Raw genomic sequence first — 27,730 nt, 5'->3', positions numbered from 1 at the left:
CGATGGGGAAGTGGATCCGCAAACTACTTTGACAATTCATTGTCAATAACAGGACAGCTGACTTCAATTTGGTAAAAATTTAAATTGCACTGTCAGTGATTGTCAGTGATTGTCAGTGATTGTCAGTGATTGTCAGTGATGAAAATAACTTTACCGGAAGTTACCGACCAATGCGCACGCGTAGTTTACCAAAACAATATGAGATCTGCTCAAGATGGCGGACGTCGGGGGAATTCGTCGAGATGTTTCGATAGCATCTACACCCCAAAGACCAGTTCCAATGAAATTATTTGCCACTTGGGAAGTAGAAAGAACATCGCCCAATTGTGTACCGCGGTGAGTGAGTTTTAAACGTATTGGTGGGTTTCAAAGCACTTGCAAATATTGTTAAGACAGCATGTTCAGTTGACAGTAATGCATGGTTGTTTCCCGAAGGTTAGTTTGTAGTATTCTGTTGAAATGCTTCTCATATAGCATGCACTGTAATCCTCTAATCATTAGATTTTTCTAAGTCTCCACACAAATTAAAATGCGAAGTTTTTTTTAATACCACAGAGTGGAGTCAAAGAAATGAGTGTATGCTTCAATCTTTAATCTTTATTTGTCAGTGAAAACATTCGCGTTTATAGTGCACATAGTTATATCGGAGCACGTGCCGTTGTGAAGGCATTCTGGAAGTTTGCAATCTTACGTCTCCAATATGACAATTTTTTTCACTTTGCGTTTGGAGGTTTTTCAAAGGAGGTAGTGACATTTTTAAAGTAAACTATGCGGTCGTGAAACTTGCACATCTTATCTTTAATCCTTTGATTAACAAATTTATTTGCATTGGAGTTATCCACAGTTATGAAATTATTTTTGCTATGTCTTTCCACGCAACAGCTCATGCGAAATTTGATTTGGATCGAAGTTCATCAAGGAACAAAGATCACGACAAAGCGAATAAGAAAGATCAAGCGTTAATTTTCGCCTTCATCGCCTTCAAATTAAAATCAGATAAGCGTTATAGCTTTTCGCTTTGTGTTCGACCTTGAGCAAACAGAGAATCTTTCTGCTGTGGTTCAGAATTTCGCTAAACGTAAGATGTGGTTCAAGAGCAAAAATGCAAATTTATGTTGTTGACACATTCAAAGGTATGGCACGCTTTTAAAACTTGGAGCGTGACTATTAAAGCGAGGTCGTTTTCTGACATACGAGTCAAGCGAAGAAAGGTTCAAACGAAAACGATAAAGTTTTTTGAAATAATAAAATTTCACATTTGTTTTGGACAAAGTGGAGAAAATGGCCGATTAGGATTTATTAATTCTTGCTTTGCATGCTGCTGTAAATATCATCAAATGTAGCCATTGCACAAAAGCGTTTAAGTTTTTTTTTTTTAATTTACGTTTTAGACACAGGGCTCTGGTTCTATCCATAAGATTTGTTGATTTTAAAGTACTCAAATTGTTGGAAAAAATTACACAAACCTGAGAGCGGATCTGTTTGTATGCAAATTACGTCTCCAGCTAATAATGGTTTTGTTGAGGTTAGACATCTGGCAGAGTTTTAAGAAAGGAGTTTTTGATTTCCTTAATCCTCTTTCGGGATTTAGCACCATAGGTGATTGAATTATATTTTGGGTCTTTGAAGGAAACCGAAAGATCTGGCTTTTTATAAAGCTTATTTTAATATCACTAAAAACTATTAGGGTTTGTTTTCAAATACAGTGATTTGAAACCTTTCTTGCTTGAAATTATTTATAATAATCTTTTCACGTTCAAGCTTTTAAATATAAAGTCCTTTTGCGTTTTAAAGTTGAAAATGTCAAACCTTCAAAATTTCCAGTTTTAAAAAAGGAACATGATTTTATATGATAATGATGTGATCTGACTACTGCCTAAAATAGCTAGATTGTATGGTTTGTGTGATTTAAAAACACAACAAATGTTATTGTTATAAATATTGAAATTAACAAGCAGATGTTCAGTACAGTTGACATCAATAATAATTATTGTGTAAGGAAATTGAGCTTTACAATAAGAAGGCTTTCATTATTTTATCAGTTTTCCTCATGTATAATTTAGCGCTTTACATGCCAAGGGTTACTTTGATATATGGATATTAATTTAAAAATAAACCAATGCATATATTAAGAACTTTTTTGTCTTGTGGAAAGCTCAAGTAACATTAATTCCTTGATGTCACCAAATACTTGCTTATGAAATTATTTAAATAATCACTGTGTCCTCTTTAACTATAGAAAATATAACAGAGCCACATTCTGTGCAGAGGAAACAGGATATGATGGACATGAGCATTGTCTGTTAATGGACCTGTGAACTATTTTGACATGTTTTGTTATTCTCTGACCTCTGTGTGCTTGGCTGGCTTTACTTTACATTAAGACAATGGCTTGGTATTTGAACTACATAGTATATTTGAAATGTGTTTGTTCCTGCAAGAGGTAATATAGGATTGGAAGTAAATGCAAGCCATAAATTTACTAACTACTTATAAACTAAGGGTGAGACCTTTACAAGTAAATCTTAAACCAATCGCTCTGTCATTACAGCAAGGTCGAGGTTTTAGATTTTCCCTGTAAAGATGGAACATTTGAGGTTAATAAGTTGTTATTTATACAACTTTTTGCTTTGGTTTTGTAGGCCTGTAATCGACCTTTGGGCATTACAGGAGAATAACACCCTAAAAGTAGCCAATTAGAGCACCCATGATATCGACTACAAACACAAGCCATATGATAAAGATTATGATCCTTCTCGCAGCTTAACTTTCTGTTAAAACATGCACACCCTCAGGACCAGAAATCTTGAACAAAAAAAATTCTTGCCTGACCTTTGACAGTTTCAAGAGGAGCATAGGTACAAAGTGACAATGACAAGGTAGTATGCAATGCCCTGGCTTGTTGCTGAGAATTTTTTTGAGTGACATCACTTCTCACAAGCATAAACCCAGATATAATGTATAATTATTTGTTAGTTTGTCCAATAGTTAGTTTTTCCCACCAAAAAGCCTTATGAACAAACTTGAGATGAAGGGTTATCATAGGAACTTGACAGTATGATCTTTTTACATGGAATAACTACACTTTTTATGTGGTTTACCCCTGCAAAAGTCAAGAGCTATGTATTGACTTGATTGTGCTTCTACTTTAGGCTCTGTACTATGACACTGACACGATTGGAACTACTAAAGCCGCTGGAGCCAGGCTTAACAGAAGTTATTATTTCAGTCTCTATGCAGGTAAATAAAGACATCACTGACATATTTCTTATAGCTGAACACACAATATTTATGGTGAAATATTGCCCTGAAATCAGAGAGTGGATTGTTTTTCAACTGATCTTTTGGCCCTAATGTTAAAGAATCACTGATTTAGTGCACCAAACAATAATGTTATTGCCACTCTGGACAAGGAAGAACTAAAAGTGAGTTTTGTGGGCCTCAATACTCTTTCGTAATTAAATGAAAATATATCCTCATTGGCCGCTCCCTAATGGGAGTATCAGGGCCAATATCAACAAATTCTGATACAAATTATACACTATACAAATAAGCATAACTTATAAGCATAACAATATAGATAACAATCCCAGCTGGCAGGAGGCAGACCAGTTGCGGATATTTACAAAGTGTACCCCAGGAGTTAAACTCAGGAGCACCACAAATAAATACAACCAATAGAAAGGGAGGGGCTTGAATCTGAGACCTCTGGATTACGAGACCACCACCCTAACACTCTCAGCCAAGCGGCCTATTCCTCATTTTCCAAATTCAGTGACTTAATATAGCCTCTTTGAATCTTTTGTCCTTGATGTGTAAGAGTTCAACTTGGTATATGCATTTTTGGTCAGTGTTTCCCATTTTATACGTAAAGGCTCACAAAACACCTCTTCAATGTGATTGTTCTGCCAGGCAACTGCTTGGCCCATCAAAGTCTTACATTTTCTTTTTTCTATTTTAAGTGGATGCCTTCTTGGTGTGTTCTCCCTATTATAAGGTGTTCCGTCAACTTGGTTGGGTATGGCTCCACTCCAAATATTGAACCTTCATTTCAGGGGCAAAAAGTATCAGAATCATACAACTTTCTAGGAGAGTAATGTCTATCATGCCAAAAACTGTTAAAACAGGACATCTGACAGGATGTGCTGGGGCGAATCCGCATAATTTTCTAAGATCCGCATCCTCTGCATAATCAGCTTTTCTTTGCCTTAAACAGAAAAAAGTGTTTCTTATTAGTGATAAAGCAGCTGCTTACCATCCCCACAAGTGAAAATTCCAAAGAGATTGATTGTTTTGAAGTGGTTTTTCTCCTAAAACAGCGACAAAAACACACTGTTTGATTCATTAGTGACAAATTTTTAACCTCCAGGCATTCCAACCTACTTTAGGCAAAGAGCCTGGAAACTAGTTTTTTTCATCATCCAATGTAATGCCTGGTTACTAAGTTATGAATGTTCCAAGAACAAGTTTTCAAACAAAGTTCTACAGAAAACCAGTGTCAAATGAAGAATTACCTGTCAACAAATACTTGAAACAGATCAAGCATACATCAAAATTGGCAGGCATGATATTTAATAAATTTATTCTATTAAAGAGCTTTAAAAACTGTAGGTAAGAGTTTGAAGTGCTTTTTGTTTCACTGTTGGTGGGTGCATTGGAAAGGCTTTATTATCTGAAATTTTGTTAACTGTTGAAATTTCCACATAATCCCCTGTGTTTTCTGCATAATAGATGGATTTTTCTGCATTTCCAACCCCACCCCCTCTCCCCCCCTCCTCTCCGCAAATTTCAGCATAATTTGTTTTTTTTTCACACCCTGTCACATGGCATGTTGAAATAAGGCACTTCAACGCCATGTGACAGCAATCAATAATAATCAATGATAGTCAATAATAATTACTGACAATCAGTATTAATCAATGGCAAATATAGATTATTGATACCTAGCAATAAATTCTGTTTTATTACAGAGTTCCCGTCGGATACTCAGATCTAATGAAATAGTTCTTCCATCCACTGGACTGATTGACACTGAATTAGATTTGTCTTTTTCTCTTCAGGTTGGTATCTTAGTGATTTAATGATTTTTCCTGTGATCATAATTATCATGAAAATCACACAAGAGAGATAAATAATAAGCTCTTACTGCAGGCAAATTTGCAATTAGCCAATAAGAAGCCTTGTCTACTGTCCTGATATCCTGATGCTGTGATATCAAGTCACTGACCTGACAAGGCTATGATATCATGGTCACTTTGCCGATGTGGCTACACTAAATACCTAATTTTACTTTTTTTGGTTTCTGCAACATATCAGGCTTGCTTTTGTTTAGCCATGAGTATTTTGGTGAGAGGTAGTTGAGCAAAAATATGAACCATGGCTCAACCAAACTTGCCTGATATGCCACCAAAGTGTACCAAAAGGGTTCAATTAGTTTATTAAAATGCTGCTCATGTCCCAGAGACCAAAACAAACGAGTAAGTGAAATCAAACATCTGGCCAAAAACAAACATATCTTGTACCAGTATTAAAAGAGTCAAAACTTATGTCTTATGTTAGCCTACAGTACAGGTGTATTTGGTGTGTGAGTGCACATTTTCATAGTAGGCCGCCATCTTGGATTTGATAAATGTAGAGGGTAGGAGGGAGGGAAAACTTGCAGAGGGAGCAGGCATGAGATTGGCAGCATCTAAAACCTGGTCTATTGAGTGTTCCATACAGGTAAGGTATCAGTCACTTTACGGTGGGATGTTTCACGCAAACCCCAGTAAAGTATACATGTACATTTTCTGAAAGCTTAAGAATTGTAGATTTCGAAGGTATATTTACTAAAATAAAAAAATTTAAGATTTTCCGATTATAGCACCCTATTTCCCAAAGTACTAAAGTTTACTAATCAAGTTTGTTTCTGGTCTGATTTGAGCAATAGGATGCGATCAACATCCCTCTGTCTTCTTGACACCTTTCTCTAAAAAACCGTGTCCGGAAATTTTGATTACTTGTCTGGTTTTTTTTTAAATACAATCTAGTTAAACTTTGAGTTTTGATAAAACATGCATTCTCTTCACTACTAAGAAGAATTCTCCAAGTCTGTTTTTTTGCCTGATTATTGGGCAGCATTCTCTCCAAATTTCAGTGAAAAACATGAAAAACTCACCAGAAACAAACTCAAAATGTGCACCTCACTCACTGAAATTTTCGTTTCGAGATATGAAGAAAAATATAATTTGGGGCATTCTTCTGGTGTAATGATATAATTACACAAAATATGTGAAAATAATGATGTGTTGATTGACCAAGGGAACGCTCATTTTACATTAACAATAGAGCTCCTATTAATTACAAAGGAGTCTCAAATATTGCCTCCAGTGAGAAATATCCTTTGCAAGATCTGAATTCAACCACTTGTGCACCCAGGTTAGTAACAAAATAATTTTTGCTCCTGTTTCTTCCTTTCGATTTTTATGACACTTTAGCTTAGATGTAGACAATGAAAGAGCCCACTTGTAAACAACGTGAAGGAAACCCACAAGATACTCATTGGGTTGAGATGTTACTGTTTATACCACTTTGAATGGAGAAAGCACTAAGGAAGTAATGCTTAGAAAATTTCAAGTGTCTTCCTTGTTCAGTGCAACCAACTTCTCCTGCTCAAAGCAGGAACCTTTGTTGCTAGCAGCCAATGCATCAGCCCAATTCTGATCGAGTGTTTTTGAAACCTTCGTACTTGCAAATGGGTACAAACTTTTACGTTTCTTCGATGACATATTTATCTTAAATCAACAATCTTGCTAAACATACCTAAACAAAACTGCATGCGAAATTTGGAGCGTTTTCGACAAAGTTCACTTTTGATTAAAATACCTGATGCCCTTTTCCCACCAAGGCCTTCAAATAAATGAAGCCGGGCCTTTGTTATGATAAACAGAGCCGATCTTTTGTTATAATAGCCAAGCCAAGCCTTTGTTATAAGTCGAAGTCTCGCCTCGGTTTATCATAACAAAGGATCGGCCCGCCGCAACCACAAGGACTTTGATTTCACGTAGAAAGCAGCAAAATGTCAATTTCACGCAACATATAAGCTCAAAAATGTTGATTTTAGGTCAAAAAAGGTTTAAATGTTGATTTCACGTTAATGCATGACAGCAAGGATGTTGATTTCACTTAGAAACCAGCAAAATGTCAATTTCACGCAGTGCATAAGCTCAATGATGTTGATTTCAGGTCTAAATAGGTTAAAATGTTGATTTCACATTAACGCTTGACGGCAAGGATGTTAATTTCACTTAGAAAACAGCAAAATGGTAATTTCACGCAACGTATAAGCTCAATGATGTTGATTTCAAGTCAAAAAAGGTGTAAATAAAAATAAAATAAAACAAATAAACATTTCAATGAGCACTTTTCCAAATACAGCTACGTCTTAAATGGCTAAAAAATCACGAGATAAATACATAGTTTTCGACAAACGCGATTGTAGCTTTATGTCACGCACCGCCATAACTTCCAAGTTCAAAATGTTCTGGTACCTCTTACGCCTGATGAGGATAACAACTTTGGTGGCTGTTTAGTTTTGGATTTAAGAATTTGATGACTCCACATGAAAACGCTCTATAAATAGGGCTGACAGATTAACAGATTAACCCTTCTACGCAACGTACGGGTCTCCATACATCTGCATGTCCCCTGATCCCAGAAGCTCAAAACACTACAAATCATGCCGATTTGAAATAAAATCAACGCAAACTGGATCACAGATCTGTTACAATCGATCGCTACTCGTTGGCCATTATTATGTTTAAATCTAGTTACCAGTTCGAGAAACATTCACAGAACATAATCGCAATGCATGCTGGGAAGGGTCTTTACACCTCGTTCGCGGGAAAACATGGCGGTGGATACAAGACAAATTTTATAAGTCTAAAACCAGTTCTCGCTTTCCAAACTTTGACGCTAGCAACGCCTGGCAAATGGGCCACAACTCACCAGAGGGTATTTTTCTTGGGCAAGAACTGCTCTTGGACTTTGCTACCTGGCTCGATCTGACTTTGAACGCTGATAACACGGTTACGGTATATCAGCTGCCTTCGAAGTTTCAGAACACATTTTGATTCTTTAAAACTTGCTGATGACTTACGGGTTTATCGAGGCTTTATGATGCCTCTCAACCACCAGGCAGGCATACAAGGTACTTTAAAACAATGCCTAAGATATTAGTTGACAGAACTCTAATCCGGCACATCTCTTTTTTGTTCGATGGCATTTCGTTTGACGCTCGATCGATTCATGTGTTGTGTTCACGTCACAATAACCAATGTAAACAATCTGTTCCCAGATTTCTGCTCTATATGCTGTGGGATTTGATTTTGACTTCATACACTATAAACAGTCTGCCTGTTTGCTGTTCAACAAATAAACTGCTAAAGACATGGCTAGGAAAAGCCAAGTTTTTTGCATACGTTTTAACTCGAAAACAAAGCAAAAACCAGCGACAAAAATGCAGAACCACGTTTTTCTATTACATTGAAGACCACATGCAAAAATTCAGCTAATTTGGAGCAAAAAAAAAGAAACGCAACCAAAGTCGTCACTTATCCCCTTTTATGACTAGCTTCTTCATTTAATGAAACCTTTTGAATTCAATATCCATGTACATGTATGGATACAGCTGCATTACATTATGTGGGTGAGGTTTCCACACTTCACATTACTTCATCTTGGATCTGAACATCCATGGACTTCCAAACTTACTGATGACTCAGATATACTTGTTAACTATGGAGCCATTAGATATTAATTTTGTTTTTTAGAACTTGCCAAACATATTCAGTGTACATGGCATCAACATTCCACATAATGTTCTACAGGACTAGCAGTATTAATTTTATTGCCTTAATTTCTTTCATGTTGTAACAAGTATACATGCATTTTCATGTTTCTTCAGTGATAATAATTTTGTTTTTGTTCAGTACCCACACTTTTTGAAGAGAGCAGGAAACAATCTTCAAATTATGCTTCAAAGGCGCAAGAAGTACAAGAATCGCACCATTCTTGGTTTTAAAACACTGGCAGTAGGACTTGTGAACATGGGTCAGGTGAGATGAAAACATTACTGTCATAAAGTGACAGTCAAGTGCATAGTGACAGTGTGAATATTCTCTATGACTACACTGTTTACTAGTTCTAGATAATTTTCATTGAGTACCAGGACATGTGTCCTTTAAATCTCTACATCAGTTAGACATACAATAAATTTGTTTGGCTAAACACATAAAAATCTCATGACTCAATCCATTGGTCTACTTAAAGTAATAAGAATACTTAGCAATGCATTATGAGGTGATATTTAAGCAGGCATTCATTTCACATTTTATGCAAGTGCGTTTGAGCAAAATAAACTGCAGATTTGTTTGATTTGTGATTTTAAATATGTTTCAGAGCAAACATGGTCTAACAACATGATCTTAATGAAACAAAACTAAGGAAAGTTAAGTCGTTTTGGTGCTTGGACACAATGTCTGATCATAAAGTAAAATTGATTGCAAAATTTCACAAATTTGGCTGGAAAATGTTTGATATGTGACTGTTATTTCCAGCATTTGCTTACAAATCTCTCTTGGTCACTGAGAGAGAAAAGATTTTTTGGTTGTACATGTAATTAGACGTATAGAGTGCATGCATCTGTCTACCCTGTGATAGTTGTTTTCTTTGTTTAATTTAATTTTTGTTGAAATTTTTGTTCATGATTCCACTAACTAAACACATGTTTATGCATGGCTTTGCAAGACTTCTGTTTATTAATTTTATTATTAATGACTTGACAGCATTGATATTTTTCCAATGATTTCAACCCAGGTTCTTCAGCACTCCATAGACAACCAGCTTAAATTGTACATGAAGGGAAGTCCTGTTCCAGTTGCCCAAGTTACTGTTAACTCCCTTACCAGGTTCAGTAAACTACAATGCAACATTTTCTTTTGCTTAGTGTGTTATCAGTTATAATAACGTAAATACAGTGCCTGTCATGTTCCAGTGACTTACATGTAGCGTGAATATTTACATAAGACTTCAATATTTATTTAAGAAAATTCATATAAGTCAGTTCATGATAGTTTTTGGTTGCAGAGAAAACAAAAGTTTTTAGAAGAAACACTTTCAGGCAAACATGTGAACAATGATGACCCAAAGCTGGAAATTCCCCATCCGGTGAAAGAGTGAAATGAAAAATTTTAAAGCTTTTTGCCCTGAATCTATGAACAACAATATTGTACTTCTTCAATTTCATAATTTTTCTTTTTATTCACTTTGTTCTTCCCATCAAATAATTGCCCCTTTTGAGTGTTAAAAGTATTCCAAACAAATTATGTTAGTGACAGATTTGATATTTTGACACTTGCATATTCTTTTTTTTATAGCCAGCCAGTTGAAACAGATGGAGACAGGCTTACTGGATCATCAGCTAGGGGTATTTTGAGTGATCTTACCTAAGCATGTCCCTTAAAATTAGAGTTCTCTAGGGTATCTCTGGTATAGAAAGTGTTTATTGTTGTACTTTAGGCACAGTATACACAATACCGGGCTGTAAAATTATGTTGAAATGTTTTTCCTTAAAGGGACTCAGTTGCATACTTCCACCCATGTGCAGCAGTTTGATTTCTGGATAGATGGTCCAATTTTCAAAGTTGTCTTTGGTGATTGTCACAGCGTGATGGGTTGTCACAGCATATTTTGTATTTTTTGAAGATGATAAACCAGAGTATAAACCATTGATCAGCCAATAACTTTAGATGAAAATGAAGTTGGTACCAGTTTGTCTTGCTCCTCTCCTCCCCCCCCCCCTCCCCCCCCTTCCTCCTCTTGATCTTATTTCTGAGTTTCAAATAGTTAATAACTGCTCTCTTTTTCGTCAGGCGATGGTGATGACAATTCCAGTGATGATGATGATGACTTTTCTCTGTCTGACCAGGAAGGAAGTGATAGTGGTGGAGATGCGGTAAGTACCATTTAGTTCAATAATTGCGGAAATCTTCTAACATTAAATAGTAATCACTTTGGAAGTCAGCAACTGCACATGGTGATTAAATTGCATTTCATTACATGCTGTTGCTCAGGGTCTGGACCTCCTGGTTAGTGGTGCTATGCATCTCTTTGGGATCTCCTGGTATGCATCAAGACAGACGCATTTTAATACTACAGGCCAGTTCTTGCACAGTACTGTGACAAAAACTACTGGAATATTAACATTCGTTTCTTCTGTATCTTTTGTAGGATATTCTTGATGTAGAACAGAGACAAGGGGGGAAAATAAGACATGGAAAAATAACAATTCCTGCAAAGGTTTCTACTTGTAAACAAGTCATGTTATTGTTAATGTCTAGTGTTAAACAATGCTGGTCTTGACACTATATCTTTTAACATTAGATTTTAGTGAATATTTTGTGGAGATGTTTATTCTTTTTCTCATTTAGCACCAAAAGAATTTTAAACAAAAGTTTATAGCACTCCTAAAGAAGTTCAAAGTACCAGAAGAGGTGAGTATAAACATAGACATTCATAAGTAAATATAAACTCAACAAAAACTTCATAAGTAAATTTAACAGACAGCAAAAACTTCGTTGAATATTAATTGATTCACTTATAAACTCTTGGTCACCTGTTGAGTCCTTGCAAATAAGTTCTTTTCATATTTTTCTGTACCAGGTTTTCCTATCCAAGCTTTTCCTCTGATGTGTCCTAGCTCTTTCGTACTCATTTTTCTCAGGGGGCTCTTTTCTAGAATTTGTCTGTGATGCTAGTAGCAAAAATTGACTGACATAATATTAACAAAATACAAATATGAAGACATGATTGATCATTGCAGTTGTGAAATTTAAGCCCTAAAAAAATCCAGGCCTGAACAGGGTTTGAACCCATGACCCTCTGTGATACCAGTGCAGTGCTCTACCAACTGAGCTATCAAGCCAACTGGGAGCTGGTCACTTTGTGAGTTCGTAATATCCCCCCATCCTCTTTAGAATCTACATGTATCTCTAGAGCCTGCACCAATGAGAGCCCCGTAAGTTGTAAGAGCAGTAATAGCTGAGCTTGTTGTTTGACTTACAAAGAAATCAGATGATCTATGAATGATGTGATTTTTTTCCTCAGGAGTTAGAAAATGAAATGGGAACATATCGAGATATTGATATCAGTCCTCCAGAGAATGAAGCAGCAGATGATTTCCTTTTCCCTGATGATCTGGACGACTTGGATAGTGATGCTGAAAATGACTTCCTTGAAGATACCATCAGCATTGTGTCCACACCCAAACCTTCTCTCAGGTGACTGCACTCATTTTATAGCAAGTGATATTCTGCAATGTACTGCTGATGAAGTGAGAGTCTCAGTGACCTAATGATTAGAGCACTGGACTCCGAATCAGGCGGCCTGGGTTTGAGCCCTGGCTGAATGAGGACATTGTGTTGTGTTTTGGGATAAGACACTACCCTCACAACTTGCCTCTCTCCACCCATGTGTATAATAGGTACCGTCAAATGTAGTGCTTAAAGGGGAACCCTGCAATGTTTTAGCATCGCACTGGGTGTGGAGTAGAAACACACCTAGTTGTTTGATGCTGCAGAAAATGGAATTTCTGGTGATTGAGTGGCTGCAAAATAGCCAGAAGTTAAATAGTTCTGTTGCATGGGAGCAAAAGGTTGTGGGCCTGATTCCCTTAGTGTTGTTGCATCGTTGGTAATGGTGTGTGAGTATTTAAGCTTGGGATTGCACATGGGCAATCATTCTACAGTAGGCTGTAGGCTGACACCACTCACTACAATTTGTAATTTGTTTCTTTCTGAATGTATTTGGCCTTGTAGGATGGGCTGTAGGAGCTTGGACCCAGATTTCCTGTTGTATTTTTTCCCTATGGGTTTTTTTCAGTAGGTTTTTTCTGGCCCCAGTTCTAACCACAATGCCTTGTTAGTGGTTGCCCAGCTCTCGTTATTTATGTAGCTTTATTACACCATGGTGGTGATTATTGGAGGAATTTAGAAGATGTATTGGATTACTTATTTGCTGTACTCTGGTGCTTGGCCAAAATATGCACAATAAACTTAATAGTTCATTATTGTTTTCTGTCTGTTGTGTTGTGAAGCTGAAATCCAGGATAAGCTCTAGTGATATGGCCCACTTAACCTGATACAGACTTAACCTTAACTGCAGCTGAGTGTTTTGGCTTGGTCAACATGTTGCCTTGTTCATAGACAAACAAATATGACTTACAAGCAAATCTGATTTGCATTAATCAATATAATCTATTTTCAGACCTTTCTTTGATCCCAGAAGCTCAACTGAAAATGTGCCAAGTCACACTGTGGTGAGTGAAACAATGACTGCCCAGAGATTTCAGTAATATTCAACAATTATTCCACTAGCACACATTGGATATGAGTTTATAGAAAGCCAACACAGTGCACAGTGCCAAGTTGACCATAACTATCTCAAATCCAACAAGAAGAATAATTGTTTCATTAAAAATACCCTCAAAACATAGAAAACTAATTAAAATAAAAATGCCCCTCAAAATTATGTATATGCTTATCATGCTTTTAGGGCATGGTATAATGGACCTCTCTAGCTTGGGCAGTTTGTTACCCAATTTCAGACCATGTGATGATACTCTTGGGAGTTTTTGCTTTCAAATTTTCAAATACTCATGTGTATATGAATGAATAACTTTTAAATGTATAAAAGAAAAATTCTCTAGAGAATATCGCTTGGTCTGAAATGGGAAAACAAACCACCTAAGCTAACAAGGTCTATTGCCCTTATACCATGATTGAATTACATTATCAAATAATCCAGTTTTTTAAAATCTTGTTGACGAATCTGTATTATGTACACTGACATCTTCATAACCAGATATATTTCTTATCGCCCATAGTAAATTATTTTTATGTGTTGTAGTTGTTGTTTCAATTAAATATGCCTTTTAATTTTTTACCCACATCATCCTGAAGAATAGGCCATATTCCTATTCTTGGCAATGGACTGAAACTAGCTTGTAATGGAGGCCCTTGCAGCGAGGGGAGGGGGGATATCATTAAAAAGAGGTTAGTGTGTTTTGCAACGATTCACCAGAATTGATTTTACTCCTAGGCGAAGAGAGGTAATGCAAGAGTTAAGTTTTTGTTCAAATTAGAACACCAGACTTCCAGCAATAGCCTCAGTTGCAAGCTAGTTTCAGTCCAATATCAAGAATATGAAAAATAATAGTCTGTCTGAAACCTAACGGTCAATTTGGGGGGAGGTGGGGAGGGGGGGCATGAAAAAGAAATTTGGAGCCGTGGCTGGTCTTCCAGAATTTCTCTAAGAATTAAACTAAATCTTTACGTCACTCCTTAAAGAGGAATTTGAGTGAGTCAATGAGCCTCTCTCTCCATTGAGCTGGCACCTATTGACAGATCTCAATTGAAGCTTTCATATTCAAACAATTCATAGATTGACGAGGAGGACATTCGAAGCCCGCAAGTATCTGTTCAAGTGGAACAGGAAGACATGCAACCAGATCGCGACATGGTGAGCACATATGTAATGTCGACCATAGTCTCTAAAAGGATGTTAAGAATTGATTGTTAAACGCCGGGGTTTTTTTGGTTTCCAGGATGCTCTGAGTCCACCTTCTGACGGAGAAAACCTGTCAGACTCTACAAACACTTCTGACGCCTTGTCAGGGGGAGGGTTAGATGAAGTGCCTTCTGTGCGGCGCAGTGTGTCATTTAAGGAAAGAAGAAAAGCGGCGGAGTCGGAAACTGTAACAAAAAGGAGAAACAGTGATATAGACCTTCAGGTAGGTTAAAACAATGCTATACCTTTGTTTATTGTAGTATTGGTAGCTCAGATTTCAGAATGGGAGACTACATGTAAATCGCGTTCTATTTTAGGGAAAGTCTTGACTTGAATCGTAAAGGAGAGGTGTGAGGTTTGAGGTTACGTTTTAGGTGCAGACCTCATAATGGACCGTAAAACGTTCAGATTTTTCATAAGAAAATGTATCACAGTTTCTGGTCAATTCCCCAAAGTAGTCTGTTTCCACAAGCAAGCTTATTTAATTGTGCATTCCTGGCCTTTTTAGCTGGCAATTTTAGTCTTAATGGCAGAAATTATCGTCAGAGCAGAGAAACCAAACGGCGAAGCTTGATATCATTTTTTGCCTTCACGCAATAAGAATGGCCGCTCTGTTGAGGCGTTGTGCTTATATCTGAATATTTAGTTGTCTTTCGTCTGTTAGCAAGTGAAAATATTTTGATTTAATTGGTTTCAGCTGCCAGAAGTTACCTTAAACGAACAACTTAGCAATGTGTTGACAGGAGATAGTGAAATTCCTGAGAGTATCTTGTTGATCAATACTTCTGAGTGGCAAGGCCAGGTAAGGTATCATCTAAAACTAAGTTAATGATACACTCCTACATGAATACCACCATTTGATTCGTGATTTTAATTAGAGCTTGTTTCTTCTCCCCTTCCCGCACCTGCATCATCCCAAAAGCGTAGTTTAATTTTTGTCCTAAAAACCTATGAGTCGACGCAAACCTATGGAGTCGACGTAAGCGTGAGACTCCACTTCTGAGGCGGCACTTTACACGTTCGCATAAAGATGCAGCTGAACCGTGAAATGAACTAAAAATTGTGTATTATTGTATCTTACTGTGTTGAAAAGTTTACATGCGTTTCTCTTTTCCGTAGCTTTTAGCACTGAAGCTTTGTGACAAAGCTGTGAAGATGATTTGTACAAGATCCAGCTCAGATGTGCATGCTGTTTTTCTGGCCATTGTAAATAAATACCAGAAATTGTAAGTATTCATTAAGAACTCCTAAGTGCTAACCGTTCTCTCGTTTTTGTATATTGTTCGTAGATTATAGGGTGAGCGAAGAGCGTAACGTTTATATTCACTTATCAATTTAACAAGTTCAATATTTCAGTCTTCAGTAAATAAATGTTATTTGCCGGCCGGGAGGTCCGTATTGGAACACTCTGGTACTGGGAAATGCTGTGCCCGAAGTCTTGAGTACGGTTCGCGGCCGCAGGCTGAGGGCCATACACTGTTAAATGTCTTAAATCCTAATCAAATTGTGGTTTAATGTATCACTTGGTTTCTCTGTTTCCTTTCCCATAGTTGTAATACGCACTCAGCTTCACCTCCTCAGCTTGCTGTGGCAATTGCTGGCACAGAGTCATACATCAGTGCTGTTCTTCAACCATACGTGGAACAGTTCTCTTCCAAGCCATCAGACTGGCAGACATTTCTTCGCTTTCTCCTCATACCTCTTGGTAAGTTAAGACTATCTATATTCAGTGGCATATCGCGTCACTCCTAAGACAGTCAGTAACGCACAATTCTCTTCCAAACAAGAGAAGATTTTTCACTTTTATGTAACGACATAGCGAAAAATCCTTAACAAACAGATTATTTGTTAACGCAGTGACTGGGCAATTTTGCATTCAGTCCCTATGTGCTGATCTTTGTGTTTAGTTTTATCAACTGAGAGTTTAAACAGTAATAATGATGATGTTGATGATAAGCCGTCCTTATTGAACAGGTACACAAGGTGGCATGTTCTTCAATCCTGTCTGTAAATTGTCTTATTTTTTTTGTTTCAAGATGTCCAACCCTTAGCCAAATACATTGCAGCCTTAGACCCAAGATACAACTCGCTCTTTATGGACAACGTTTGGAAAGAAGCGTTTGAACACTCCGACACTGCCGTCGGTATGTAGCTTTGGCTTCTCTATCTGTCAAAGAACAAGATTAACAGTCTGCTGTTATCAAAGTAAATGTTTAACATGTGACCAGTCATTCTGTACTGTACATTTCATTTAAAAGAAACAGTCTTGCCCTGAGATCTCGGTGGGAACTGAACTCATTTCCTTATGCTGTAGAAGCTGATCGTTAAGACCAGACGAGAACCCTGGGGGGTCCTTTTTATATGGGAGGGCTGTCCTCCGGGACCAGACCAAGGCACTAGTTTATCATTCAGTTGTCAAGTTATGTCAAAAAAAGTTGAGCAGGTCTGAAAGTACAGGTAGCGTCTGAACACCTCTCAATATTTTGTTTTCCATAGATTTTGAGGAAGTGAGCAGCCGAGTCAAAACTTTCTTGTCAGCGGCTACGATAATTCACAATTTGCCAATAGCCGAGGCACTTGTCAACACTAAACCAAAGGGGTGAGTGAATTCCTGTATAAGCCATGCAACACTAGGTAAACTGACTTACATGGGCCCTACTGTACTGTTAATTTCTTCTCTCAATTTTTTCATGCTTTGTGCGGTGAAATAAATAGATGCAAATAAAAGTAAACAGTACTGTGAAAGACTTAACGAGACCAATGACGAGACTGTCTAACTCCTTGGCGTTAGCGCATCGTCAAATTCTCCCAACTGTATGAAGACTCGCACAAAGATAGATCGTATAACTGACCCCATATGATCTAATAACTTTAAACGTCCTGCAGTTTAAGCCGGGCCGGCTGTAGCTCTTAAAGAAGGTGTCTGTGGTTTTAACAATAATAATAATAATAATAATAATAATAACAACAACAACAACAACAACAACAACAACAACAATAATAATAATAAGAAGAATAGTAATAATGATAGTACTACTACTACTGCTACTACTGCTACTGCTACTGCTACTGCTACTATTACTACTACTACTACTACTACTACTACTACTACTACTGCTGCCGCTGCCGCTGCCACTGCCATTGCTACTGCTACTGCTACTACTTTATTTATATAGTCTGACTTTCGTCTGACCCAAGGGAGTTAATGTGTCTCTAACTGAAGCAGCAGCTTCCGTCCAGTTTCAAACCAGCAGTTTCAAACGAAAGTTTTGTGCTCCGTGACTTCCTTGATTCATTTCCGGTGGTGATACGTACACTTGATAGTAGTGAGTGCATTGTCTTTATGTTTATAGATCTGAAGAAGGATCCTCACAAGTCTTCTTACCATTTGTTTGCGTAAGTAATATTTTAGTTTTACAATATTTAAAATATTGGCTGTTCAAAATTCGGGGTGTTATTCTTTCTACTTAAACATATGTTGAAGTTTGCGATTATATTTCACTGATTATCTGTAATCTTTAAAGTGTGTTTACTCTTTACAAGGTTTTTACGGTTTTGGATTCTGACGCTCTTGGCCCGAGTTTTAAAAGTATTTGTTTGAGCGTGCCTCATTCCTGCGTAGTTCCTGGCCAGGTTACCTTGACCTGGCTTTGTCCAGAGCTTGTTTTTTTCTCAGCTTCTTTCATCAAGCTTGCTTCTATTCCATTTTCCTCCCTCTCCTCTCCATCTGTCTGTTCTCTCTCTTCCGCCGCTGCATCTTAACTATTTCAGGTTATTTCAGGTTGTCAGTTACCCTTATTTTAATTTAATTACTATACTACTATGTAATTTAATCTATAAAAAAGGGATAAATAAAGCTGTTGTTGTTGTTGTTGGTTTCATAAGAATGTTTTACGACTTCTGAGACTCTGGCCAGTTGTCTGGGAGGATCTTGGGGCCATATGAATCGGAAATCGAAGTTACGCGGGTTTTACTGCTAATTGATCATGTTGCATGTTTGTATTCATTGCAGGATGTCAGGATTGGCTCAACAGACCAATTCCAAGGTGATGCAACTCAGTTCATTTCATTTTTTTTATTAAGCTCATTGATATTTTTACTATAATCTTAATCTTACATTCTAAAGCGCTTTAGAATATTTTATAATTTTAGCGCTATATAAATCTATTATTATTATTATTATTATCATTATCATTATTATTATCGTTATCATTGTTATTATCATTATTATCATTATTATTATCATTATTATTATTATCATTATCATAGTCATTATCGCTATTATTATTATTATCATTATTATCATTATTATCATTATTATCGGTATTATCATTATTATTATCATTATCATTATTATCATTATTATCATTATTACTATTATCATTATCATAGTCATTATCATTATTATTATTATCATTATTATTATCAGTATTATCATTATTATTATTATCATTATGATCATGATTATTATTATCAATATTATCATTGTTATCATTATTATTATTATTTTGTTATTATTTAATGATTCATTAGTATGTGTCACGTATGATACACCATTTTACTTCATTTTATGTACTTAATTATTTAGCGTTTATTAAACTTTTCGTTTTTCTTTGCGTTCAAACAGACGAAGAACCTGTAGCAACTAGTGGCACTCCAACCAGTGTTGGGTCTAAAAGCACAGGGACCGTTCTTAGGAGTGAAACTCACCCGCCTTCTCTAGGAACTTCACAAACGCCCCCATCTTCAGGCTCTCCTTTGACAAGGTGCGCAAGGTTTTTACTTTAAACAAGCAGGACGTAATTCCTGCTCATTTGCTGGTGGAAATTTCTGTTGCTGGTTTATTAGTGCAATCAGACCTCAAGTACCCACCGTGATCACAGATACAGCTGACAACAACAACAATGTTCTATTTAAACCAGCCCGATTTGGTTTAAAGCAACAGATTTGCTTGTGGGTCGTGTATCTAGCTAAAAGTTTGAGAAATTCAGAAATGTGTACAGTAATAAAGATAACCATATACGTATTCATTCGCATTAATAAAACTTAAAATCCGTCACGTTCTTGCTTATATATGTATATCGAGAAGTCTCTCTGTTCTTGCCCCTTTTTGCCTCTGCAGTGTTGATTGCATTCTGTACATAGAAACCCGCAAAAAACTATTGAGATGGTAGAGGAGAGCTCATCACGGCCAAAAATAAGATTTAGGTTATGGTTAGGTTCATACAGTGATATTTCCTTGAGTTGATTGGGCCTGTGTTTTGAAGAAGGGTTGCTGCGTACTAAGGTGACGTTTCTCTCATGACGAAATGATATTTCGGTTTGGAAACGTAATAGGAACTTCTGTCTTCAAGTTAGCCGGTTTAGGATTAAGTAGGGTTCTCCCACCTTGTTGTGCATTTCATTCCTGTATTTGCTCACTCGCTAAGAATTCTAAGTATTTATTGTTAAAGCTTGTTATTCCTAGTCCCCATGATAGCGGAGGAAGCCTATGGTCGAGCGAGCAGATGGATCTTCAAGTCGACTACTGGCTTGTAGGTGGAAACAAAAGAGATATCAATAAGGTACAGAGTCTTCAGGCAATTATGAAAAAAGCTCAAGATTCATATCTCCTCATACGTCGTACATGTTCATAGTTAGTAGCTTTATCTAAATCATTTTTCTTGACTTTCAGTCGTCATTAAAAACAACTTTTAAGACCCTGGTAGTCACCAGACTCCCAACTCCAGAGGAACCGTCTGCGCTGTCAGTGACGGCTGTGACCAAAGAACGCAATAAAAGAGGTGTGGGCTCCTTATTTCTTCTTTGAATTTCCTTTTTTGAACTCTTAATTTGACCTTGCTTGCACAAGGGTTGTGAGAGATCCGTTTCTAAATGACTTACAGTCCAAGGGTTCAATATTTTTTTACAAGAAGCTTATAAGGAAGGTTAAAACTGCGCGGTGAAATTAAGAGCAAATTGGCTCGAATCAATTGAAAACAGTTCTAAGAAGCAGCACTAATCTTCTCACTTTAAAGTTAACATAACTTCAATGCCCCCGCAGTCTAAAAGTTTCACAGATTTTCCACCAAAAGTCTTTTTCAAACCTTTTGACAGTATTTTATACTTCTCTGAAAATGCTAACCGATTCCAAAAATCAGTTTGCTTTTCTAGTCGGCGAATTTCCCGGAGAGCTTAAGCCTCCAGCGAGATACAGGGACTAAGCATACTATAAAAATCGCGATTTTGACGAAGAAGTGTCGTGGCCTGCTTAAACCTGGACGAAAAATTTGTAAACCCTAAACTAAAATAGTCCTTGACATCTTTAAGCATGAAAAACGTCTTAACGGATTGAGGTTGGTTATCGTTGAAATTCTGAAGCAATTTCTCACTGCCTGGAATTTAGTCAGTTGAGATCATAGCTTCACCTGGCAGGGTACAGTAGATCATGCTGAGTGTTCTGTTAGTGTGGCCAAACCGAGATGATTCGTTCACATCGAAGCCCAAACAGTATTCGGAATCGTTCAAAGTACTCTCAGGACATTTGAACAAGTCTTTCCGACGAACTTCTGTAACATTTTCCGAGTTTCAATCTGGCCATAAATTTTCGAAGTCGGCCATTTTATAGTAAGCTCAAGCTCCGGTAATTCGTCAGCCAGACAGCCAAAATGACTCAAGGGATCGCGTGGCATTTGCAAAGAAACAGACTACTCTCGAGAGGTCTAAATAACGCTTTCCGTCGAAAATCTGTTATCATTGTTCACAGCTGCCGGGAAGTTGTAGTCACTGAATCTACGATACAGTCGTTTGACTTTTTATTTTTACTTTATCGAAAAGTAATCGATGCGAATGAAAAGAGCACCTCAAAATTAGTGATGTGGCCAAGTTGTAGCACGAAGGGAGCGTTGATTAAAGAACACTGGCATTTATAATTCTCAGTCTTATTCTTTGCTTTTTGCAAACTACGGTGATCGTGACAGAGCTCGTGACGTCACGAAAAACATCGCTGTATTTCGAACTAGGACTTCCACTCTTACTCAGATAAAATGAATGATGCAAAACCCAACTTCGACGGTCAATCGTGGTTTATAGATCTATGTTTATTGTTTGCACAGGACTTGAGGCGATGATGCGGTCCATGAAGAAATCCAAAGAGAAAGACACGGAGTCTAGAAACCAGGCCATGGTGGTGTCAAAGCTGATTTGTACTACTAAAGGGCAAAGCAGTACACTTAATGGTTAGTGAATAGTACATGTGCTCATCACTCAGTGACTTATCATAAATCCCTAGTTAATCAGCTACAATCTTCAGAGTGTTTTGTAACAAGGGATTATCCCAAGCAAGTGTTGAGTAGATTTTACATGTACTCATGTTTTCTTTTCTTGTCACTTTCAGTTGTTATTGATGGCGTGACATGGAGCGGAGTCAAGTTCTTCTCATTATCGTCACAGTGGCCCACTCATATCAAATACTTTCCCATTGGCCTTTTTGGGCGAGTAGAGACCACGTGTTAACTCTCCTTTCCAGTTTACCTTTTGTTTTTCCTGCCCGCGAGCACTGTTTATAAGTTGAGATTATTTTGGTTACCAAGTGGACAATTTCTGAGTTACCCATTAGACCCTGTTCCAAATTTTCAAGATTTCTTCATGCGCGAATGAAGGTCATTTCATGTTGAACGTTTCTAATCAGATGTCATTTTAAAACAGGTAACATGGAAATGACCTATTGTCACGTGGTGTGACATAAATACTCTGTTAGAGTCACAGAATAGACTAATTTCGATATATTAAAATTCAGCCTAAAGCAATAGACCTCAGCACGAGGCTCTGGGGAATTACTACAGAGTTTGTGGGGTTTATTCCCCAGAGCCTCGTGCTGAGGTCTATTGTGTTAGGCTGAATTTTAATACATCGAAATTGGTCTATTCTTTATGAAATATATCAACAAGTAGCTTAAATTCGTGTAAATTGTTAATAGAAAATTATGATATTTGGAGATATAGCCATTGAGAAGCGCCAAGGGCGCATAAAGGTGCATAATTTTTTTTCCCAGAACTAAGTATGGGGTAAAGCTACATCGATTTCAAAATTTTATTTACTTGAATGTACAAAGATTGAAAACTTATCCAGCTTTATTTCGACAGTAATGAAAACAAGTCAAAGTGCGAATTTATTTTTTAAGTTGTATTTTGAGATGTGCAAAGCGATTTAAGAGGTTTATAATTTATTATAGAAAATTTATTGTTAAAAAAGAATGAACTCTTTCCTTTCAAAAGTATTAAAGTTAAAATACTGATTATCAAATATCTTTCCAAAGACGTGTTAATCATGTATATTTCAAGTTCTTGAATGATTCAAATATCTGGCTCGATAACATGTAATGAAGTTAGTTTTGTACTCGGCGAATTCTCGTGCTTGCTTTTCAAGCTGTTGACGACGTTTGTTTACATAATTTTGCTTTTGCATTCGACCTGTATTTTTTTATTATTTCAAGACTGACTTTTAAGTTGGTTTCTGATGCGGATAGTGAAAAAATAATAAATTTATGTTCCTCGATTTACGAAACACCAGACAGTTGCACTTGTGTTACTTGTGTCCGCCTTGAAATTGGAGACAGTAGGTGCTGTGTCACGCCATGTTACGCTGTCACGCTAATTGAGTTAACATATCATTCTATTCTCTTTCGCTTCGCTCAGCCGAATAGAAAACATTTCTATTGTAAGTAAAGGAGGCAAATAATACAAAAAATAGTGGAGGGAGCCGCCAGCAGTAATCGAGTTTATTATCAAGAATCTGAGGCATGTTGAATACGGGTTTCAAGCTAGAGAATAAAAGAAAATGTTACACGTTAATTTACAATAAGGAAAACCCAGCCTCGAGTTAACTGGTCGGCGGTTAAGTTGTGTCATATTCACAAGGAGTGGTATATATTGGTCTGATTATCCCAATGGGAACTAATACAAAGCAACCTAATTAAACACCTACCAGGAATATATAACTGTTCACCAGCTAATGGTTACCGGGCGGACTTTGCAATAGACTGGTCACGAATCCCGCCGTTTTAAAGGGACAGAGCGAGCGGATGAGTTGATTCGGCCTTCTTCCTCATCAACTATCACCACCTAGTGTAAATTTATCGTAGTCTGTTTTGAATCCGTGAAGTTGATTGGCCCTATTTCCGTTTTGTTTCTGCTGATAGAAAACTGTTGTGCGCGTGATGTACCTTCTATACGCGTGATCGACATGTTTGAAACCCTTTGAATTGCCTGATGTAACACAATAAAATGTAGTCGAACCTCTTCACAACGGCCACCTTGGGGACAGTGGAAAGTGGCTGTTGTAGAGAGGTGGTCGGTATGGGCAAGTAGGGGTGTAATAAGAAGCTTTTTTTTTCGGGGGAACAACATTTAAAAAATGCTTGTTTTAGCATATAAACTGTATGTAAGACAATCAAGATATATCAGTAAAACAGAAACAGAGACCAGCAACGCGTAATACGGATCAAGTTTGTTGTCATCAGGAAATTTTCTGTCCTTCTGTTTAGTCTTGTTTCTCCGTGTTTAGATTACTTCTAAGCTCTTCCTCTTTATCAACAGTATCTCCCCTGGCTCCATCCTTTTCACATTTCAGGCTTTCTGGGATCGTCTCGCTGCTACTATCACCAGGATTTCCTCTTTCGCTAGTACATGTATCTTTAATCTTCTCATCATATTCCATTGCATTCATTTCATTACCAAACTGGCCGGAGTTGAGCTGGCTTTTACCTTCAGCGGCATTCTTTGCGTCTCCAACTTCCCAGCATTTACTGTTTGGAGACGATGGGGCTGAACTACAACAATGCTCCTCCTCGTCCTGTCGTCCATTGCTGTTTCTGGGTGCTTTACTTCTGTTATCCCAGTCTGATTTTTCTTCAGAAGCTTGAGGCGAGTTGGAGGATTTCGCAGTTTGCTTCTTCTTGTGATGTTTCTTGGTTTTTCGTCCTTTTTGCCACTCGGATGCTGTCATTTGGCTTTTGTTCTTGTTTCTTTGCTTTGACTTGGAAAACATATTTGGTTTTGCTCTCTCTTCACCGCATGTTTCTCTTTCTCCGTTAAAATCGTCCCAGCCATATTTGTAATTTGTAGTTACATCTCGATCTGAATCAAACGTGGTTTCCTGTTTACTGGATCTCGGTCTTTGTGCTTGTTTTGCCCCGTCACTGTTTCGAAAGTTTTTCTTCCGACCTTTCTGTTTCTTTGGTGGTTTTGCTGAAGACCCACATTCATATGACGATCTTCCATTCTGAGTATCTCCCTGATCTCGAAACCGAAAATTATGTGACCTGGTAGAAGATCCTTGATGCCTTGAACGCTGGTGAAAGAAAGGCCTTCCAAACAGGAAGTCATCGCCTTCGTCAGGGTCACTGTCGTCCGCAAATAAACCTTGAAACATTCTGGCCATCATTTCTTCTCTCATCCTCCTCCTCATCATCTCCCGCAACATTACAAAATGAAAGAAGTTATCAAATCCACTGAAATATTCAACATCCTCATCGGTTTCTTCGCTCGACACAATTCTCTCGTATCCCTGTCTGAGCGCTTGAAATTTCTCCGTCGCTCGTGGATCATCAGGATTCTTGTCGGGATGACATTCGCGCGCCTTCTGTTTGTACGCTTTTCTCACTTCTTCTTCAGTAGCGTTAGTTGGAAGGCCGAGAAGTTCGTAGCTTTCTCTTAGATTCGTCGCCATTTCGAATTTACTTTCAAAGTGAGAGCAACACGGAAGAACCAGCGGGTGGAAAATTTGTTTTGATGACGTGCCTGGGCCTATTAACGATGCAATTGACTATTTTTAATTTGACAGGCCAATCAGATCGCTCCTGAGAATTCTAGGAAATGTTTGCAGGTTTCTCAGAAAGCATTGGATGTGTCATGAGTTAATAAGCCGACACATACCAAAAATAACTTCCAATCATAACACACTAAAAATAGAATAATCACGAAACGCCACAATTCATCCCGGAGGTTTAGGTTCGCAGTGAAAGAAAACGTTATTGACACATAGCGACACGATATTAAAATATCGTGTCGCTATTTGTCTTTAAATTTTTGTACCATAAGGCTTGCAGTAATCTCTCTTTATTATGTTGAAATTTGCACCCACCGCTAGCTCCCTAGTCTCCTCCGCAGCCGTTTTTTGGGATGTCACGCAACGCTCCCCCCAAAGAGCGTTGCGTGACATGCCAAAAAACGGCTGCGGAGGAGACTACTAGCTCCCCAAAGATGAAGGATTTAGGCCCCGTCCACTCTACGCCAGAGAAATTACTGTAATTTGAGAACGCAGCTTTATTTCTACGACTTCTATTTAGCAAATTGACGTTAGTTTTTTTATGCGTCTGTCCTCTTATTGATGATAAATTGCATCATAACATTTTCAAAGTGGCTGTGGAACCACGGGCCGCAGGCGAGTGGTTCCGCAGTAAACTTTGACAATGTTACGACGAAATTTATCATCAGTAAGAGGACAGGCACTTAAAAAAACGAGACCCCAAAATGGTCAAATGCCCGGAATAGCTGGTTTTCACATGACGTCACTAAAATTCGAACTACAAAACTATTGATCTTCCTGAGATTTTACTTAAATGATGTATAAGAGCTGTTGAAAACTAATATTCATACAAATTGTCGCTCCGAATGGGTTCTTGGTTTTGTGATACACTACGCTTAAATTTCTAAACTATTGCGTGACGCGGCATTTACATGACGGCCTAGAGAGCTGTCATGATGGTTAAAAAAGTGACATATTTAGGGTAACTTGGCTATCTCAACAGTTCATGTCTTGGAAAATTAAAAGTATCGTTTTAATGTTTTGAGTTCCTCGAGGGATAAATTCACTCTTTTGTAGCAAAACTCAGTGACAGATGTTTCTGTTGGTTTCCGGCCGCCATGTTGGTGCCCATACGGATGGGCACCAGCATGGCGTCTCCATACAAATCTCTATAAATTTGGGTAAAAAATTTCTCCGCATATCTCGCATAAGAAAAATTGCTGTGACCAGAATTTTGGCGAGAGTCTTTGCATATTTACCTTCTTTCATTTCCCAGATTCTGGACTTTATCTATTGACCGGTTTTGATTTTTATTTTGATCTATTTTGAATTGCGTGACACTGAAAACCAGCGATAAATGAGGGTAAAAGACGCCGTAAACTTGCCGTAAACAAAAATAAGTGAATTTTATTCAAAATGACGCGAACATTGTCAATAACTTTTCTCGCTTTTTGGTTGGTTACTTAAAAAAGTCCATAAAATCTCATTGGTTAAAAAGTTGACAGTTTGAAAGCTGAAAGTTGAACTTGAAAGCTTGCAACAATTAAAATTTTATCCATCTGTACTCTTATTGATGATAAAAATGAGCCAATCAGCGCGCGAGGAAGTAGAAAGTTATTGTAAAAATACGGTTTTCACATTTCCCAGCGTAGTGTGAACGGAGAACATTGGACGCGTTTTCACGGGGGTATATTGTGTGGGTGGGGCCTTGATGTTGGTTATGGGAAGAATATTAAATGGGGATCAAAAGATGATCTCGTCTCTTGTTGAAAAACAACTGAAGAAACTAAATCAAGGATATCGCTCTGAAACAAACGAATAAAATCAAAACTGTATAGATATAGTCAAGATGTAACAAAAATAGAGGAAGTTTATCGTTCGCAAAATTTTAGCTGCTTGTATTGATGATTGTAGAACTAGTCGGGCAAAACCATAATATTGAAGTGTCTGCTTTTTTGCGAGACTAAGCATCTGTTTCGTGAACAGCGACTGCATGTGACCAATGAGAAGTGACTTTCAGGCTACTATTCTTGATATTGTGTTATGAGAAATAAAGTTCGTACAAACGACTTACCCACGACATAAAGAAAACCGACAAACGAACCTCAAACACACCGACTTAATTTGACTAACAATAAACGGATCGAAAATTACTAGAACAAAATGTAAAAAAATATATACTTAATTGGCCACTCCCCATTATTGGGGCTTTTCAGGACCAATGCGAACCAGCAATGATAAATGAATATTCAAATAAACATAACTAGGTTAAGAATCCCAACTGGCGGGCGACAGACCAGTTGACTATTTACAAGCGCAGCCGAGAAGTTGAACTCGGGGC

General features: G+C 37.6%; 2 protein-coding genes across 2 annotated transcripts; one reads left to right on the top strand and one right to left on the bottom strand.

Moving 5' to 3' along the window:
- Window positions 1–18: 18 nt before the first annotated feature.
- Window positions 19–23,153, top strand: LOC110045815 (phosphofurin acidic cluster sorting protein 2-like). The gene is made up of 25 exons (XM_020751439.2): window positions 19–336; window positions 3,153–3,240; window positions 4,971–5,060; window positions 8,970–9,095; window positions 9,856–9,947; window positions 10,416–10,465; window positions 10,911–10,993; window positions 11,269–11,337; window positions 11,469–11,531; window positions 12,145–12,317; window positions 13,303–13,354; window positions 14,479–14,556; window positions 14,642–14,827; window positions 15,302–15,406; window positions 15,724–15,830; window positions 16,155–16,309; window positions 16,641–16,748; window positions 17,101–17,203; window positions 17,958–18,000; window positions 18,617–18,650; window positions 19,232–19,370; window positions 20,072–20,168; window positions 20,279–20,387; window positions 21,699–21,821; window positions 21,980–23,153. Exons 1-25 carry the CDS (start codon window positions 215–217, stop codon window positions 22,096–22,098), a joined length of 2,514 nt encoding a protein of 837 aa, XP_020607098.2. The 5' UTR covers window positions 19–214; the 3' UTR covers window positions 22,099–23,153.
- A 195-nt stretch (window positions 23,154–23,348) lies between these two features.
- Window positions 23,349–25,383, bottom strand: LOC110045816 (uncharacterized). Its single transcript, XM_020751440.2, has one exon. The coding sequence runs from the start codon at window positions 25,309–25,311 to the stop codon at window positions 24,124–24,126; it is 1,188 nt and encodes a 395-aa protein (XP_020607099.2). The 5' UTR covers window positions 25,312–25,383; the 3' UTR covers window positions 23,349–24,123.
- Between the last annotated feature and the right edge of the window lie 2,347 nt (window positions 25,384–27,730).

This window comes from Orbicella faveolata, unplaced genomic scaffold, assembly GCF_042242905.1.
Source record: "Orbicella faveolata isolate gen_17 unplaced genomic scaffold, um_ofav_v1 contig_24, whole genome shotgun sequence".
In the NCBI taxonomy this organism is placed as follows: Eukaryota; Metazoa; Cnidaria; class Anthozoa; order Scleractinia; family Merulinidae; genus Orbicella; species Orbicella faveolata.
The sequence above is the reverse complement of the archived record's forward strand: the minus strand, read 5'-3'. Positions and strand labels throughout refer to the sequence as shown.